This window comes from Mucor mucedo, assembly GCF_025094135.1.
Source record: "Mucor mucedo strain NRRL 3635 chromosome Unknown EV154scaffold_26, whole genome shotgun sequence".
NCBI classification, from domain to species: domain Eukaryota; kingdom Fungi; phylum Mucoromycota; class Mucoromycetes; order Mucorales; family Mucoraceae; genus Mucor; species Mucor mucedo.
The window spans coordinates 132,805-151,321 of NW_026252310.1; the positions used below are offsets into that span (position 1 = coordinate 132,805).

Here is an 18,517-nt window from a genome sequence, read left to right on the forward strand (position 1 = left end):
GCATTTCCTGCATAAAAATTACTAGCATCGTCCCGCATTCCTTGAAAAGGATAACATTGTCTATTTTGCAGTAAAGCCGCACCAGTCATTTTATTTGGTACAAGCGTGCTATTGAATGTTTGGTTAGCTCCCACATCGAGTGGTGTACGTTGTAATGAAATAACATCAACCATCATTCGCTCTCTTTTCCACATTGTGAGAATAAGAGAAAGGACGCTAGCGGAGATGTGATTGGGAATTTATTTTTATTCATGATTTAACAATGTAGGCACATCTTGTCGAGAAACCCAGCAAACTAAAGGTGTGCTTCCACCACGATAATTGGTTTGACGATGATAAAATAGTAATCCATCAATCTCATAGTGGTGGCCTTGTTTAGCGAGAAATCCCTCTGGATCTTTTGCAACCACTTGTGTCTCACTTGTTAAAATAGGTGTCACTGACTTGAATTGGTAGAATTTATTGTCATTGTTTGGTCTATCCAATTCACTAGGTTCAATTTTTGTTTGAAGCCAGAAATGCCTACATAAAAAAACCTGTTCAGTTCAAGCCCAAACAACAGAGATCTTATACTTTATACCTGAAATTGGTGTCACAATCAAAAATAGGGTATCCACGCCAGCACATGATATCCAGCACATAAAACGTCCAATGCACAGCATCGTACACACAATCAAGAATACAGAAGTCAGAAGTACGATTGGAACTAAGGGAGTGGTTGGTTAGTATATGAACATCTTTATTTTTATTCAACGCAAAATTACCTTGAGCCATTAGGTATCATGGACTGGAAACGTCCAATAATATTACCGGCTCTTGAACGAGCAATCGTTTCTCCGCTGCCAGATGTTACCAAACATCTTTTACCTTTTGGGCATATCATCATAACCCAATTTTCGATAAAGTCGCTTGGGATACCTTCCAGATTTTCTGCGTACATGATTTGATCACTAATTCGGTTGAAAATGCTCAGTGAACCGTGTAGAAAATACTATTGTTATGTACCTACGCATGAATGTTTTTCTTTTTATTTTTTTTCTTGTCAGCTTTCTTGTGTTTGGGATTATGTTTGGTTAGCTTGACAACCTCTTCCATTTCATCATCAGAATCCCTCGCTCTTTTATGCTTTGGGTAGTATCCATGTTCTTCCTCCTCCTCGTCTTCTTGCTCATCATCGCCTTCGTCGACTTCTTCTTCGGTAGGTGTGCCGAGTGCTAACTGTCTTGCTTTGGATATGGTTATGCTGCGTTGCTATGAAAAATGTTAAATAACCTGTTTCAATGAAATATAACGTACCCACTTTTTTCTGGAATTCCAAGGCTTCTAGACGTCGTTTCTCTTGAGTTTCTGAGCGAGATCTATTTGCTAGTGGGGATCGATGACTTTGAAATGATTCAAGTCGACTTCCTTCATTTGCTGAAATCCGACTAAACTGAAAAGTGAGTTCAGACAGTTCCTTTTGGCTAGCGTCTGTCAATTCTTTCGGTTTAGGTACTTCAAACTTAAAGCCTTTGAACATTTGGTAACTGGTGAAAGAGTAGAAAAATAGAAAAAGTAAAGGGCGAATGACGTATAAATATGTGTGGTGTATGCAGCAAGTATGCTACTAAAATAAAAATTCTTTTTTTTTATAACGTTTTTCCTCTTTCCTACCCAAAATTCTACTTTACAATGGTAAGTCAATGGCTGATTGAATTGATACCACATTGAGACACGACAACTAAACGAGCCGAGTTTAGGGTAAAAGAAAGACCAAGAGAAAGCCCCAAAAGAAGCTCAAGGATAAGCTAGACGTCCAGTTTAATTGTCTCTTTTGTAATCATGAAAATAGTATCGAATGTAAAATGTAAGCAATATTTATTTAGTAGGCGCGTGATAAACTATGAGAATACAACCTAATGGGCATTTTAAATCTTGCACTAGTGATCATGCAAATAAGGTAGGTTTTCTATCCTGCAAGATCTGCGACATTACCTGGCAGTGCACCGTCACTTGTAAGTTTTAACAGGGAGAAAAATATTTGTCAATAGACGGCACATCTAACAAAAAAATGAATCAGATTTGGATGAGCCCGTTGATGTCTATTCAGGCTGGATTGATGCATGTGAGGAAGTGAATAAACAAAAGAAGCTCCAAGCAATGAAGCAAAGGGGTCCATCAAGTAGAGATGATTCAAGGTCACCACCACCTCAAAATCGTTTGGATCCTTTTGATGAAGACGATGATGATGATTATTAAATAATAAAGCGAGTAAATATGTGTCACTTAGTTTGTGCCACACCTTAGTACATAAAACATCCTATTTGCGCTATAGTAAACTGTGTCAAAACATCTATGAGAACTTAATTTCCTTGGTTATTGTAATCAATGAGGATAAATACCCTCTCTGAACATGTACGTTGAAAATAGGCATTATGAGGTTGGGTTGTGATTGGCCTAAGAATACAGAAAATTAAAATTGTTGGCAGAAACATGATGTAGAATTGAACGGGCGAATAAAAAGAAATGTAGGATACCGGAGAAAGGCAAGCTAATAAGGGCTTTGGTTTAGCTGGTTGACAAAAAGAAGATCGCGTATTATCAACGCCTATACATAGATTACATTGGTCGTATTTTAGTTAGTAGTTAGTAGTTTCTATATCCTTTTAATTTTAAGATTGGCCGGTATCAGTATAGACATAAAACGGGATTTTGTTTACTCAAAGGCACCAAATTTTTTTTCGCATGATCCGTTATCTGTTCAATCTGGTTTCGACTCCTGGGAAGGCAAATAAATCCCTACAATGATTGCCTTAGTGTATACAATATCGAAAATTCTAAATCTTTGGAAAGCATTGGCTATTATACTTTGGTGTTCATACGAGATATGTATTAGTATGAAGAATACGTTTTTACTGCTGTCTATAAACCAATTACGCACAGTAGTGACAGTCGCGTCTGGGCAGTCTTACTATACTATGGCCCCTCGACTTTTCATTGCGTGCGTTGTGATAAATAAACACAAAGAGAAACATTCTAGTTGGTGCCCAGTTATAACTATAAAACTAAAAAACGATTGTATATCGCACTTGTTGAGAGAGGTCACGTATCTGAATACATTGTCATTAATTTTTTCTTTTATATAATTAAAATTGTTCATTAATGATGTAGGAGTCGTTGGATTTGATATGAAGATCTGATATGCACATTTTAACCTAAGGGGACTACCAGCAGTTTCTACAACATCATACAACAAACTTTAAATATAAAGCCATTCCAGAAGTTGCATGACAAGAGTATTAGTGTAAAAAACGCTAAATTACGACATTGTGAAAGCAATAAAGTCAAAAAGAGTATATAACTAAGAAATCGATTATTAGCTGAACTACTTGATACTCCTTTGATTTAATTATTCGATTCTTGCAACAAGGAGATGAGAATATAATAAAGCTGGTTAACTTTCAGCATTTTGAAGTGTGTTAGGAGTCAAAGTGCCAAATTTAGAAATCACTTTAAATCATGATTTTATTGGTAACTGGAAATAGACTTGCTCATGAACCATCTGCGGCTGGTCAATGACTATCAAGTGTTACATATTCATTATTACGTAGTGTTGATGGTTGTTGGGGACAATCAATGTCCATAGATAAAATATTTCATGAAGTTTATGGTCTCATAACTCGTGTCATAAGCGGTATTTCATTAATGTGGTACGGAAAAGAGAGGTTTGGGGCATGCTTACAATTTGGAAATCCAAGATTGTGCATTGACTGTGCGACAACTCTTTTATACTCTGGTTTCACGCAAAGATAACTAAAAAATTATATTCAGAAGGTGATGCGCCCAAGACGCTATGATGAATATGCATCAAATGGCATTCCGCAATCCCTAGAATTACAAGACAATAAAAAATGGAATTATTTTTTTATAACATGTATTGATCATCATTGTTGTCCATTTATTAGGTTTGAAATATTGTTGTTTGTTCAATTGTTGTTATTGACATGTTTTAAACCAACTTTTTTTTTTTCACTTTCAACAGAAGTCAATATAACAAGTAAAGTCAACTGTAAATGATCAACACGGATTTGTTTTGTAAACAAATAGAGAATGACTAGCGTCACGTTGTATACTGACAAGTGGGCTCAGCTAAGATGCGCAAAAAAAAAAAAAAAAAAAAAAAAAAAAAGCCTTAACGAGGCGGAAATTTTACTTTATTTTAATGCTCGTATTCAGCATGCCCAGCGTGCCCAGCATCTACAGGGTGTTTCTCTAAATATTCTAAATAAGCAGGATGCTCTGGATTAAATTGATAATTCATCTCTTGAAATAACCTCAACTGATTTAAAAAACCTGGATTTGGGTTGATGAAGGGTCGTGTTTGTTTGATTAAGGCCAAGGCAGCTTTATATCGTAGTTTTTGTGTAGCCATTAGATAGGCTGCTATAATTGTAGGACTTCGTGATACGCCTGCTAAACAATGGACCAGCAGTATTTGTTGGCTTTGAAGTGCCTTTGAAATAAACTCAATGGCTTCAGGAAAATATTGTATAATGTTGGCTTCGGGATTATCTGTAATGGGTATAATCTGAACAATGAATGAGTTGACGGTATAACAGAAGCATGTAAGAATGGACTCACCTTGTGAATAAATTCATCTTGAGCATAGATTTGTTTGAAATGACCGACAGAAAGAATGCTTGAAATCTTGTTTTTTTGTAAGAACTTTTTAGTTTCTAGCGCCTTGTATCCACCCAACCATATGCCAGGACTCACTTCCTGTCCAACACTTGTTATCAGGATTCCTCCTGGTTTTCCGTCCGCACCACACTCTAATGTTTGATATAGGTCCGACTCCATCGGAAGCGTCTGTACGTCAACCATGATTAAAAGGAAAAAGAAAGAGGAATAAACATATTTTAATTCAAATATTACATAACATCAGCAGTTTTTTTTTTGTGTGTTTTTATTTTCAATTTTTTTGTTTTTTGTTTTTTTTTTGTTTTTTTTTAGTTGAAATGGTATTATGTATGTGTGTGATGCAGAAAAAAAAAGAGTAAGAAAAGGATCTATTTTAAAATGGATGTTGTTCGTAAGGTTGATAATGTTGAGGTGTGGTGGGAGCGGCTTGATAATTGGCGTAATTTTGACTTAATTCGTCTTCACCCAATAACTCCTTTACTTCCCAGACATTTTGCTTGGAACCAACTGAAAACTCAAGATCTTCCTTAGTGATGGAGTCCCAGTACTTGTAGATCATCATGACAGTCAAAAGGTTACAAATAGCACCAAAAAACAAACCATCCACGTAATGCTTGGTGTTATCACAAATAAATACAGAGAATACATACATCAAAACTTGGCCGATGGTGAAAAAGGCTGCTGCAAATAAAATGTCACCAAGAGGCCAACGGTCATCTAAAGTGTTGACGACAAGAATGATTTGTGACACAACATAGACAAAGAACATGAAATAGTTCAAAACGATATAGAAGATCCATAATCCTGCTTGATTTTCATACGAAAGACCAGCAACACCCTTAAAGGTACCAATAGCAAGGAAACCAGCAATAAGGAACCAAACAAATGAACTAATACGAATGGACTAACAAAAATAGGTTAGTCAGTGACATCTGTATTCAGAATAAATAAAAGAGATGTTACCCAAAGAGACAAGGGAGTACCATCTTCAGCAAACTGGAAACCAACAAAACCATTTAATAACAAGCACCAATATGTTGAACATTGTAAACCAATATGAATAGCAGTAAACCACTAAAATCGGGGTTAGTTGCGTGCTTCTATAAAATATGTATGTAGGAACTTACAGGATATACAACGGAAGATGTGGGAATAATACCAGTAACTAATAACATGTCAAGCAATGTACTAAACATATACATGTAGAAGAACATCACGATTTCTTGTCGACCGACAGCAGTATATTTTGAGCGAATATGGTAAATCATGATCATTGTCATAATAATAGCAACAACATCAATAATCAAAGTGGCTATAATAAAAGAGCAATTAGATTTTTTTTGTTATAGATATATGTACAGGTTTTGACAAGTAAATGCTTTACATGGTTGGAAGATGATATTTCCACTTAATTCAACGTTACGAGAATAACAAACTGGTTCGATTCCGTCGGTCTGGCCAATCAATGGACATAAACTGATGGCAATAGTTCTACAGATTCCATTAAATTTTAAAGCCTCAAAGCTATAGATAATCCCACTCATGTTGTATAATAGAAGTATCCAATAGACGATATAATGATATTATATAATAACAAAAAAAAAAAAGGGAAAAAAGAGAAAAAAAGTAAAGTGAGGTCCAAAATATATTTATAGCTGAGAATCATTCAATTAGGGGCAAAAGAATAAAAAAAAATTCTCAGCCAATGGTTAAAAATATCCAATATTTTGAAACACAGTTCCAAGTTGTTGATTAAATGCGCTCACCAGGGTCTTTTTCATCATTTACATACAAAGTCATACAGCGAACCCACGTTATTGTGTCACTTTTTCAAGTGTTTTTTTTTTATTCTCGGAAGGAGCGTTACCGGGTTGTGTTCTTTTTTTTTTTTTGTGGTCGAAGCAACGTCACTTTTCTTTACGCACTAGGTGTAACCTTAATCAAATCAGTAAAAAGGGTCATAACAGTGCACACGGTGCCAACTTGCGTGTTTTAAAATGTTTTTGCGCCCTTACAAAAATCAATTTGCGTAAATTTAATTGGCCAATATGCGCATTTTAAGAAACTACCAAATAAATCCAACTTGCGTCTTTCACCTCTATTTTTATTTGTGAAAAAATGCTTTGTATAATGATTCTGTATTTAATCACTGGAAAGATTATTTTTGAGAATAGTCAGGGAGACATATTTGACAAGAATAGAAATGGGGCTATGTGGACTGGAAAGAAGAAGTTAATCCCCATAATACAGAACATTTGGGCCATTTTACTCAATATTATTCCTGTAAACAACTCCAAATCTCCTGATAGAATGGATCAGCCAGAGAAAACTATCAAAGCTAGCACAATATCTAAAAACAAGTATGCTGATCATTCCGAAAGTCAAAAACAGTGTTTTATATTACTTGCAGCTAAAAATTTTAAGTGCTGCAGCAGTTAGAAAAGCTGCAATTAAACTTCGTAATGGTCAAGATTGAGCTAGAAAACTTATGGATGATCTTGATTGGGTATTTTTGAAAAAAACCAACAAAGTCCATAGGAAAGAAAGTCGGCTTCAGGACGAACATAAGACTCATTTAATAGAGTTTTTTTTACGATAACCCCCATGCCCGGGTATCTGATGCAATCGAGGAACTTGCTTAAAATTTCGAAGGATTTGCGTTCAAAGAAACGGTTGTTGGAAAAATTCATTTCAACCAAATGTAACTTGAGTATTAAAATAATTACTCGCCACCCAGTTGCAAGAAATCAAACTGGAAAGATTAATGAAAGACATGAATGGGTGGAGACTTTGTCAAAAACCGACATGAGCTACACTGGAAATCGTACTTTCATTGGCGAGAGCACCTTTACATCGATATGAAACCACCTACTACAGGATCAATTAGGGGAACTCCAGCTTTTGTTACTAGCCCTTCAGCACAAGCAATCAGTCATATTATTCTTGGAGCAATTTCAACCAGTGCAGTAGTTAACATGGAAATTCACGTGCCTTTGACACCAAAAGGAATTAGAGTTGTGGATGCTCCGAAACAATAGGCAACTGCAGTGAATTCAAAAACACCTAAAAGAACAAACATAGGTTATTATACTAATTTCCAAAAAAAAAACTATGAATAAAATGGACAATTATCCTCAGTTTAAAGGGTTTTACATGATCATGGATAATTTCCCTATTTACGGAAAAAATAGAGAGTTCAGCCAACTTATTGAGGGTAGAGGATACAAATACGTTTACTTTCCTCAATATCCCCCTGAGATTAATCCTACTTTTAGAAGAGGACGCGAGTAGGATAATAGAGATAAAAAAGATTCTTTAAATAAAAGGGAGGTCTAGTAAAGAAAGGTCTTTAGAGTTGCGAGTTGAGCGAGCACCACAGCTAGTTTAATCAGAAGCTGAACTAAAAATAAATGAAATTAAGTATATATAGCTTATATACTCATAGATAAAAGATACAATGGTAACTAATTATCTTTTTATTTCTTGAACTTAAATAAAGAAATAAAATAGCCCACCTTTCTTTTTTTCCAATTGTAAGACGTGTTTTTCCTTAAGACACAACAGCGGAGGGCCCTATGTACATTAAAAAATATCAATTCATCTCTGGTTTACAATGTAAAAAAATGGAGTTTACATAGACTAGAAATAGTTGATATCTTTTAATGTTAAAAAGAAAGCAAAAGAAAAATGGAAGAAAAGAGTGTGAACGAGTTTTATTTATGAACTGATAAAGAAGAGCTGGTTTATATTAAGATAATGTTATTAATTATTCAGTCACTTCCAATTACGCGCCTTACTTTTTGTGGTAGAAACACATGAAAATAGTCTCCGGTATGTACTATTAGTGAAGCTTACATTATGCAGAAAAAAAAAATCGATCATCTCGTATGTAGCCTCAGAAATAACAAGGGTCTGTAGATAAGTGATTTATAGACTGACAATGGCGAAGTCTATTGCTTGTATACTCGACAAAAGGATAAATAATCCAGAAGAGAAATTTTAAGGCTGTGGATGCCATCAAGCAAACGCAAAGCTGATAGAGTTGATAACTCTCCCAAAGTAAAACGGCAAAAAAAAAGAATACAGAACGGTCAAACCACTTCAAAACTAACTATGACAACTGGCCTCAAATAAGCCCTTTCTATAATACATGGAGATGTCTGCACGAGTGATTTCTCTGACACATAAATTTATCATACTTCTTATTTTCTGCTACATATATATATTGACCTCAATTAAAATATCTCCTGTGTCTTTTCATCAGTACGGTTATTGTCTATCTGATGAAAAGAAACAAAACGGCGTCTATAAAAACAATTCCGGTCCGGAAAAAGAACGGTGACACACAAAAAATAGTTGCCTTCAAAAAAAAAGCCCGTCATGCAAAACAGAAAAAACCGCCCTTATTTTATCTATCCCCTCTCTTTCTCTCTTATCAAACCATGTCTCCTATTCAAGTTATATCTCCCACGGACCAAAAGCTGTTATTCGAGATACCTACTCTATCTCAAGATGAAGTTGACCATGCCGTAGACAGCTCTGTCAAGGCCTTTGCCAGCTGGAAAAAAGTCCCTGTCGCAAAGCGCGTTGAAATCATGGAAAAGTTCTGTATTCTATTCGAACAAAAAAAAGATAAGATAGCTTCATCTATTACATCCCAAATGGGTAGACCTATTCGCTATGGCCATGGCGAAGTCAAGGGCGTGCTAGAAAGAGCAAACTATATGATTTCTGTCGCAGAGGAAAGCTTGAAAGACAATATCATTGAGCACGTACCTGGAGTAGTTAAGCGTTATCAGCGTAAAGAACCTTTGGGTCCCGTTTTCTTGATCGCAGCTTGGAACTACCCGTATCTTACTACGGTAAATAATATTATTCCTGCCCTTTTGGCCGGTAACACCGTTTTGCTGAAACAGTCTCCGCAAACACCTCAATGTGCTGATATTTTTGTTGAAACACTTCGTGAAGCTGGCGTACCTCATGATGTAATTCAAGCTATTCATGTCCAAGATAAGGAAGCTAATTATCTTGTACAACACCCAAAAATCCAATTCGTTAATTTCACTGGTAGCGTTGCTGTCGGAAAGAAGATCAGACAAGCTATCGGCGATAGTCAACATCTCATAGGTAGACAAAAAAAGCACACTAAAAATATACGTCATGTGATGCTGAGAACTTTTTTTTTAATAGGATCTGGCATGGAACTGGGTGGTAAAGATCCTGCTTACGTTTTACCTGATACCGATATAGATTACGCCGTGGAGAGTATTATTGACGGTGCCTTTTTTAACTCCGGTCAATGTTGTTGCTCGATCGAACGTTGTTATGTAGATGAAAGTATCTACGACACCTTTGTAGAAAAGGCCGTTGCCCTAGCCAAGGTAATTAAGAAAACGGTTCGGATATTTTGAATAATATTAAGCAAGATCATTAGACCTATATCCTTGGTGACCCCAACAATCAAGAAACTACATTAGGTCCTATGGCCAATATAAAATTCGCGAGCAACGTAAGAAGTCAAATAGCAGATGCAGTAAAAAAAGGCGCCAAACCTTTGATCGATACAGAGAATGTCTTTCCTAACGATAAGGTAAATGATGTTATTTACGATTGAAAACAAATATTGACATGTTTGTAGGCTGGTACTGCGTACGTAAGCCCCCAGATCTTAATCAATGTTGATCACTCTATGCTTGTCATGAAGGAAGAGGTAGTATTTTTTATATCTTATTTATGCGGGTAAATTAAAATTAAACATGGATGTTTGAGTACAGACTTTTGGGCCTGTTCTTGGTATCATGAAAGTTTCTTCGGATGAAGAAGCAATCAAGCTTATGAATGATTCCAATTACGGATTGACTGCTAGTATTTGGACAGCTAGCGAGGAAAAAGCAACAGAGATCGGTGATCAAATAGAAACTGGTACTTGGTTTATGAACCGTTGTGATTACATCGACCCTGCGTTAGCTTGGGTAGGTACCAAAGAAAGTGGATTGGGTTTCTCCATGAGTAGACAAGGTTATAGCCAATTTACGAGGTAAAAATAGGATTTTTTGTTTAGCAATCTGTCGGTATTTAATAGCTTCTTTATTTAGACCCAAATCTTATCATCTTAAATTAGCTCAAAAATAAAGAAATGCATCATCTTGTCAATTTTTTGGCGGAGAAACGATAGTCACGGCGTCGTAATCCTTTTTAAATAAACCTCTGTAGTTTCTTTTGTTTAGTTACGTTTCTGTCTTTTATTTTATATATATAATAATATGGGTATTCCCAAGTTCTTTAGATGGATAAGGTATATAAACCTATATCTACGCGTACAAAAGCACATACACTAATTTATCTTGCTTATAGTGAACGTTATCCTATGTGCTCTCAGTTAATTACTGACAACGGCATCCCTGAATTCGGTTAGTACAACAGAAATCCAAAGAAAATTAAGGAAATGTGTCTAAGACAAGGTAGATAATCTATACCTGGACATGAATGGTATTATCCATAATTGTTCTCATAACAACAACGATAATGCCCATTTCAGAATCACGGAAGAGCAAATCTGGATTGGTGTATTCAACTATATAGATCACTTGTTTTCCAAAATCAAGCCTAAAAAATTCTTTTTCCTTGCCATTGATGGTGTTGCACCTAGAGCCAAAATGAATCAACAACGTTCGCGTCGTTTTCGTACCGCAAGAGAGGCCGATGACATTAAGCAAAAGGCTATCGAGAAGGGTGAAGAATTACCAGAAGAAGACGCATTTGATTCGAATTGTATCACTCCCGGTACCGATTTCATGAAGAAATTAACTGCGGAACTTCGTTATTTTATCTCCAAGAAGGTGTCAGAGGATGCAAATTGGAGAGGTGTTGAAATTGTACTGTCAGGTCCTGAGGTACCTGGAGAGGGTGAGCACAAGATTATGGAATATATTCGTCTCGCAAAGGCTCAGCCAAACTATGACCCCAACGTGAGACATTGTCTTTATGGTCTTGATGCCGATCTTGTCATGTTGGGTTTGTTAAGTCATGACCCTCATTTCGCTTTATTACGTGAAGAAGTCACTTTTGGAAAAACTAATAACAAGAAACAAAAGAGGTATAATGCGTCAAAATCTGATCCCATCATCATTATAACTCAATATACTAATGAATATCTTAATAGCTTGGATACTCAAAACTTTTACCTCATGCATTTGTCATTAATGAGAGAATACTTGGACATGGAATTCCAATCTATTAGTGATTCCCTTAGTTTTCCTTATGATCCTGAGCGTGTTCTCGATGATTTTATTTTATTAGCGCTCTTCGTCGGTAACGATTTCTTACCCAATTTACCCAACATTCATATTAGTGAAGGAGCTTTGAGTCTGATGTTTAGAATTTACAAGGAAATTTTACCTACCTGCGAAGGTTATCTTCAAGACGGCGGAAGAGTCGATATGGCCAGACTTCAAAAGATCTTGAACGAAATTTCTCAGGTGGTTGAAAAGGAGGCTTTTGAAGCCGAAGGTATGGACAATCTGTATATCTCTGGTAAAGGACCCAATGGTCAAAATGACCGTCAGTTATTACACCAATTGGAAAAGAAGAAGGCCAAGGACGGCAAATTAGGTAACTGAGCATTTCAAAGTAGTATATACATCGTATTTATACATATTTTTTTTTCAAAAAAAAAAAAAAAAGTTATCACTGAAATGCAAGAAACGATTTTCCGCCAAGTATCGAATTATCTTTTAAACGAGAGAACCGGTAATGGAACAACACTCGAATTTGATTTTCCTTTTAAAGGCCGGGATCGTAAGTTTGTTGAAAAACTTGCCAAGGACTTGAACATGACTTGTAATATTGTTTCCAACCCTGATAAAACCACCGATGTGGAACTCATGTTCGATTATGATATTGATTCTGAAGATTCAGTCGATGAGGAAGCTATCGCTGCTCGTGACCGTGTGTTAAAGAAATACCAAGAAGCCGAAGTTATTTCTGAGACTATTAACCGCGAAGATGTTGAACGTGAAGAAAAGGAGAGATTTGAAGTTGGTTTAAAACAATGGAAAGCTGATTATTACAAGGAAAAGATGGATATCGACATTGATAATAAGGAACAAATGGATGATCTCGTGGGTTCTTATATTATTGGTATTCAGTGGGTACTCCAATACTATTACAACGGTGTTGCTTCATGGGGTTGGTATTATCCATACCATTATGCCCCCAAAATTTCCGATCTTGTAAACATTGAACGTTTCCAAGATCATGATTTTAATCTCGGCCAACCTTTCAAACCTTATGAACAATTGATGGGTGTCTTGCCAAGTTTAAGTAGAAAACTTTTACCTGTTGCTTACCAAGACTTAATGACAGATATCACATCTCCCATTATTGACTTTTATCCTCGTGACTTTGATACCGATATGAACGGAAAGAAGCAAGACTGGGAAGCTATTGTCAAGATTCCCTTCATCAATGAAAAACGTCTATTAGAGGCCATGTTGAACAGAGAACAACGATTAACAAAGACTGAACGTGATATGGCTCGTGAAGGCGATAGTTATCGATTCTCTTATGACGAAGAATTAGCAAAGAAGGATCCTGAAGATTTACCTGTTTATCCTAGTCCTTTACCTGGTGTTTTCCCCGATATTCATCACTGTTTAGTTCGTGAAGAAATTTACCATTTGCCTAGCTTAAAGGAAGCTGGTTTGACCTTGAGAAAGGGTCTTCTTCCTGGAGTCAAGGTTGGAAAGGATGCCCTTGCTGGTTTTCCTTCGCTCCAAACTATTCCATATACCTATGAAATCAAACACCACGGTGTGCATGTTTTCCAGCAAGATAGTCGCAATGAGTCTGTTATAATCTCCATTAAGAACAAATACAAGCACGCAGATATGGAAGAAATTGCCAAGCTTTTCCTTTACAGAAGTATCTATGTTCATTATCCTTATTTGCAAGAAGCTGTAGTGATTGGTGTATCCAATGCCGAAAAGAAATACTACGTGACTTTCAATAACGGTAAGAAGCAAATTTTGGAACATTTCTGGGATGATAAGGAAAGAGAAAGTTGGGAATCCCGTATGGGTCGTGCCGAATATATGCCAAGCAAACGTTTCGGTCTTATTGTGGGAGAAATTGAAGTTGGGTTCCATGTATGCGTCTTGAATGGTATGCATCAAACTGAAGAAGGTGCACTTGTCAAGGAATTTGTGAACCCTAGCCTTGAAGATCTCGTACCCATTCAAATGGTTGTGATTAAGGTCAACAATCCTGACCCTCGTTTCATCGAGAGACCTCCTCTTCCAGTTGAACAAGATTTCCCTGTCAGATCCAACGTCTTTTTTTTGGGTAATAAATTTTTGGGTGCTCAAGCAACCGTCGTTGGTCATACCAATGGAAATGTCGATATCGAAATGACCGTACCTGTCGATGAAAAATACCAGAGTGAACCTGAATTTGGTCATGAAATTGCACGTAAACAAGAACATGACATTCATTACGAGTCTGCACAAAACATTGCTCGTGAAGTGAACATCTCTCCTTTGGCGCTTTCCAAATTAACTTCTGCCTTAACCGTCACCGAGAAATCAAACTCTCGTGTCAATGTTGGTTTGAATTTGAAGTTTGATAGTCGCGGTGAAAAGGTATTGGGCTATACTCGTAAGCATCCTGGTGGCTATTGGGAGTATTCTCAAGCGGCAGTCGCTCTTATACGTGAGTATGTCGAAAAGTTCCCTGAATTCATTCGACTTCTCCAAAATCAAAAGGGTGGTGGCATGTTGAGTATTTCCGATTTTGGTTGGACAAACGAGGGATCCAAGGTGCTCCGCGCTATGAAAGAGTGGATTAACACCAAAAAGATTGATAGCTTCACAAGAGCTAGTTTTGAAACAGAGGAATTAGAAAAGGTAAGAAACAACTATCATTAATGTCGTATTGTACTAATAGTTTGGATAAAGCCATATGTTGAAGCTATTGAGAAGGCTGCTGTTCAATATCATGAAGATTACGAAAACTTTGACGTTAAAAAGGTTGTCATTCGTGGTGTACCTCGTAAGGTTTTATTGAAGCCTAAAGATGCACCTGTCAGATTAAATTACCAGACCTTTTCATTGGGTGATCGTATAATTTATGTTTGTGATACTGGATCTGTGCCTCTTGGAAATAAGGGTACAGTTGTCAGCGTGCAAGATAAGGTGATTGATGTTGTATTCGACACCACTTTTATGAGCGGGACCACTCTTGGTGGAAGGTAAGCTTTCTTTAAAAAAATTAGATACACCATATAAATCGTAAAATTTATTGTTTCTGTAGATGTTCTGAATTCCGTGGTATTACGCTTCCTTATTCTAATGTTATTAATATCAGCAACCCCTCTCACCAAAACACCTCCAGAGAAAACTCTAACTCATCACGTGCCAATAACAATGGCAATAACGGCCATAATAACAATAATGGCAATAGTTTTAACAATAACAACGGTGGAGGTGGATATGATTCCCGTGGAGGTCGCGGCGGTCGTGGCGGTCGAGGCAGAGGACGTGGTGGCAGAGGTCGTGGACGCGGGGGAAGTTCTGATAACCGTTTTTAAAACAAAACTGATTGCATTATGATGTGTAACAAAAAATAAATTTATTTCATTTTAATATTCTTCTGCCATAATAAGCAAAATTAAACTCGTCCAACCAGTAAATGGGTGACTTTTCAAACCCTTTCCATCGTTTTCAGAATACTGTTCCCAGACATAACCGGTCTTTTTGTAATTCTGTTGCAAGAAGGAGGATTAATATCAATTATCAAACTTATGAATCAATTAACCTACCTTGTAAACATTACGAATGACTGCATCTCTCAATTTGGTATAAGTTTTCTGTGCTTGTGCCTGATACGGACCAGGAACGTGAATGTAATTTTTATACAAGCTTTGAAGTGTCAAATAATTGATGTTAATCCAGATAGGTCCACGCCAGTAGTTCTCTCCTGTCCCAAAAAATTCATCGGAGGCAGATAACGAACGGAGGCCATAAGGAGACCAAAGTTCATGCTCATTTTCAATCATGTCCAAAATAGATCCCAACTTGGGCGAATCCGCAGACAAAAGACCCAAATTTAAAGGGAAAAGTGAGAGGTATCCCTTGTGACAAATATGAACAGGCTCATTGTTTTCGAGGGCTTGATCACAGTACATATTTTCGGCCTCATTCCAATGCAAAATGTCTAAATTAACCAACATATCCTTTTGAATCTTGGTGTATTCATTCATATCATCTGCATATTCGGGTCCTAATTTATGGGCAATATTCTTTAAAAGACCAGTACCAAAAGCCATCCACGAATGAAGATCTAGATGAAGTTCCCCTACACTAGGTTCTCCACGAGGATAATCATCCAGACCTGAAGTTAATGTATGGTTAGGTGTTCGACCTCTCCAGCGATACGCCTCCTTGTTGGGTGCTTTACGACCAAACCTATCAAGATCGCCGTGCTGTGTAGCACGGAACCAAAGCCAATTTTGACGAAGCTTGGGATAGATAGATTTAAGCCATTCATCTGCTAATTCAGGGTCTTGTAAATGCAAATTGCGAAGCACCTTATTATCATCCAGAACGCCCATCTTCATCTGCCTATTTGTTTGTTCAAAGATGATATCTTGTGATTGCTTGTCTAAACGGTCAATATAACGTTTGATGGAGAGGTATAGAGTAGGAGGATTAGCATAATGATGGAACTGAGTTTGAAATTCGGAGGGCACTTTGCTACGAGCTTCTTCTCCTAGGATTTGCTCTCGGCCAACCCATCCATTCTCGTCAATTAAATCTGTCCAATGCTTGATAATGTCCAGACTAAGATCATTATCCCATTCTCCAATCAAAAGTTGATGAAATCCTTCATCCCAATAGAAACCACGGGGAAAGAAAGGTCGACTGGGCGTTGCAGTAAACAGGGTTTGAGGAGGTGATAATTCAGGTCTGACTGGTTCTCCTTTGAAGTTCTCTTCGTCTTCCATAGGTGGATGGGATCTATCGATAACAGATGATCCATGGAAATAACCAATTCCTCCCAGCATGTTACTCAAGAGATACTGAGCAAATTCCACTTCACTATTGGAGAAGCCCTTTTGTCTTAAATGGAATGTCTCTTCAAATCTGGTGTTAAACTCATTTTCCTTCTTGATTAATTTGGATCCTAGTGATTCACCTATTTGAAAAAAAAAGTTGATACTTGCAAGTCATAAATATTATTGAAAGAGCTTACTAGTGAGGGGTTCCTTTGAGGTTTGAGAATGAAATAAAACATCAAACTGGAAATCGCCTTCAAATACTTTTTGGAACACGTAAAAATTGGCTGTTTCTCCTTCTTCTTCTGTCAAACTGTTACTTAAGGTAAAGTATTTGAATGGCTTTATCATAGCATCCTCTTGACTTCCCTTTGGGCCTTCAAGACGCCCCCGAGCTTCCTGTACAAGGTTTTGTAAAACAATATCTGATTGAACTGGGCGTTAGCTGCTTACAATTTGTAGAATGGGAACCTAGGTTTACCTTTGGATCTCCATATTTGGCCTTGGGGTACTTCTGTTCCCCACCATTGTGTACGACTGAGGTCTCTATCAATCCCCTCTTTTGGGTGTGTATTTAAAGGACCTATTTACCAATACAATTAATAAGTGTCACGCCTGAGGTAGTTTGGCGATATACTTGCCATCGACAATCTGTATTTCGAAATCACCTAATTCAGGTGTGTCACCTTCCAAGATTACAGGTGATCCAAGACCCTGATAACTCACGTTAGAATTTTGCTCACTATGATTCTTTTGCATCATTAACTTTTACCTTTTGTGACAGCTTACTCATAATATCAAGACCACCTTCCCCTTCGATGCCAATATAAAACATGGCCGATGTAAGTGATCCAGCTAATTTTTAACAAAAGGTTAATATATAAACACACTACAGCTCACAAGTTGCAAAAACAAGACATACCGGTGTCGTCCATAGTTCTGCCACTAATGCGAACACCCCAATCACCACCATTCTTCCCTCCAGGCACCTTGATAAACTCAGTGCTCAATTTAATATTGCTGGGTTTATCATTGATCTCTTGCGATGCGTATTCTCTTCCATCGTGCTTATGGTAGCCGTATCCTTCAATTCCATCCCCTTGATCGCAAGCATGGCGAATTTCTATGTGTACCTTGTGAGCGTGTTGACTTTTTTTTTTTTTTTTTTTTATAAACCGAATGAGTGTAGCTTACTTTGAAAGCCTTGAAATTGACTTGCATCAAACCACATCAAACCTGTCATGACAGACTCAGGAATACGTGGTCTAGTGCCAAAGTAGAGGTTAGGTCTATATGTACCCCATAAAAGCGAACTGTTCGAGGCATTGGAGGAAGCGGGCAAAATATCTGCTACCACTGTCGAAGCAACCAAAATTACACTTGCGATAGTGGTTAATGAACTAGTCCATCCAGCTGCCATATTCGGTATGCAAAAAAGTAATTAGGAACAAAAAGTATATTGACCAACGACGTGCCTCAACGCTTGATGCTAAAATTACGGTCGGACTTTGAATTGTTTAAACATTTGTGATGTGCAATACATGCCCGCTAAATTTAGTTGTCGGGAACACCCGAAGACCGCAACGTCACCAGACTGGTGCACTGGAAGTCTTTCGACAAGTGAAACCTTTTAAGCAAAATTGTTAGTATGACGCTTAAAATTACGTATTTCTGATATCCCATACTTGTTTGAATTATCATTGCTTCTTCGGAACGGTGGCAAAGTTAGGCCGTCTTCAGAAACAAGATGACAGAAACCAATCAAAGCAATATTCATAGCGCCTT

At 37.2% G+C, this 18,517-nt stretch overlaps 7 protein-coding genes across 7 annotated transcripts; 3 read left to right on the top strand and 4 right to left on the bottom strand.

Annotated features, from left to right (window-relative positions):
• Positions 1 to 245: 245 nt before the first annotated feature.
• On the bottom strand, positions 246 to 1,519 carry EV154DRAFT_479501 (uncharacterized protein; the record flags this gene model as incomplete). The annotated part of the gene is made up of 5 exons (XM_051598259.1): positions 246 to 522; positions 581 to 706; positions 765 to 991; positions 1,087 to 1,251; positions 1,301 to 1,519. 5 exons carry the CDS (start codon positions 1,517 to 1,519, stop codon positions 246 to 248), a joined length of 1,014 nt encoding a protein of 337 aa, XP_051459689.1.
• Positions 1,520 to 1,739: 220 nt separating this feature from the next.
• On the top strand, positions 1,740 to 2,238 carry EV154DRAFT_417150 (transcription elongation factor Elf1 like-domain-containing protein; the record flags this gene model as incomplete). Its single annotated transcript, XM_051595771.1, has 3 exons — positions 1,740 to 1,846; positions 1,924 to 1,994; positions 2,060 to 2,238. Coding segments are annotated over 3 exons (357 nt in total), but the record flags the coding sequence as incomplete, so codon positions are not given.
• Positions 2,239 to 4,157: 1,919 nt separating this feature from the next.
• EV154DRAFT_502267 (protein-tyrosine phosphatase-like protein) lies at positions 4,158 to 4,880 on the bottom strand. The gene is made up of 2 exons (XM_051600782.1): positions 4,621 to 4,880; positions 4,158 to 4,567 (listed from the first exon to the last, which is right to left on the bottom strand). The coding sequence occupies exons 1-2, from the start codon at positions 4,861 to 4,863 to the stop codon at positions 4,199 to 4,201; spliced, it is 612 nt and encodes a 203-aa protein (XP_051459691.1). The 5' UTR covers positions 4,864 to 4,880; the 3' UTR covers positions 4,158 to 4,198.
• A 41-nt stretch (positions 4,881 to 4,921) lies between these two features.
• EV154DRAFT_502268 (chitin synthase III catalytic subunit) lies at positions 4,922 to 6,302 on the bottom strand. The gene is made up of 4 exons (XM_051600783.1): positions 6,065 to 6,302; positions 5,808 to 5,992; positions 5,644 to 5,754; positions 4,922 to 5,584 (listed from the first exon to the last, which is right to left on the bottom strand). Exons 1-4 carry the CDS (start codon positions 6,222 to 6,224, stop codon positions 5,054 to 5,056), a joined length of 987 nt encoding a protein of 328 aa, XP_051459692.1. The 5' UTR covers positions 6,225 to 6,302; the 3' UTR covers positions 4,922 to 5,053.
• Positions 6,303 to 6,771: 469 nt separating this feature from the next.
• EV154DRAFT_156285 (uncharacterized protein) lies at positions 6,772 to 7,288 on the top strand. The gene has a single exon (XM_051594133.1). It carries the CDS (start codon positions 6,799 to 6,801, stop codon positions 7,117 to 7,119), a length of 321 nt encoding a protein of 106 aa, XP_051459693.1. The 5' UTR covers positions 6,772 to 6,798; the 3' UTR covers positions 7,120 to 7,288.
• Positions 7,289 to 9,088: 1,800 nt separating this feature from the next.
• Positions 9,089 to 15,283, top strand: EV154DRAFT_600995 (exoribonuclease 1). The gene is made up of 11 exons (XM_051607201.1): positions 9,089 to 9,807; positions 9,871 to 10,061; positions 10,115 to 10,270; positions 10,319 to 10,390; positions 10,455 to 10,717; positions 11,035 to 11,090; positions 11,146 to 11,776; positions 11,843 to 12,291; positions 12,364 to 14,582; positions 14,634 to 14,926; positions 14,989 to 15,283. Exons 1-11 carry the CDS (start codon positions 9,123 to 9,125, stop codon positions 15,263 to 15,265), a joined length of 5,292 nt encoding a protein of 1,763 aa, XP_051459694.1. The 5' UTR covers positions 9,089 to 9,122; the 3' UTR covers positions 15,266 to 15,283.
• On the bottom strand, positions 15,284 to 18,185 carry EV154DRAFT_502277 (glycoside hydrolase). Its single transcript, XM_051600784.1, has 8 exons — positions 17,927 to 18,185; positions 17,655 to 17,855; positions 17,505 to 17,587; positions 17,374 to 17,446; positions 17,214 to 17,315; positions 16,930 to 17,157; positions 15,497 to 16,872; positions 15,284 to 15,439 (listed from the first exon to the last, which is right to left on the bottom strand). The coding sequence occupies exons 1-8, from the start codon at positions 18,150 to 18,152 to the stop codon at positions 15,317 to 15,319; spliced, it is 2,412 nt and encodes an 803-aa protein (XP_051459695.1). The 5' UTR covers positions 18,153 to 18,185; the 3' UTR covers positions 15,284 to 15,316.
• Positions 18,186 to 18,517: the final 332 nt, after the last annotated feature.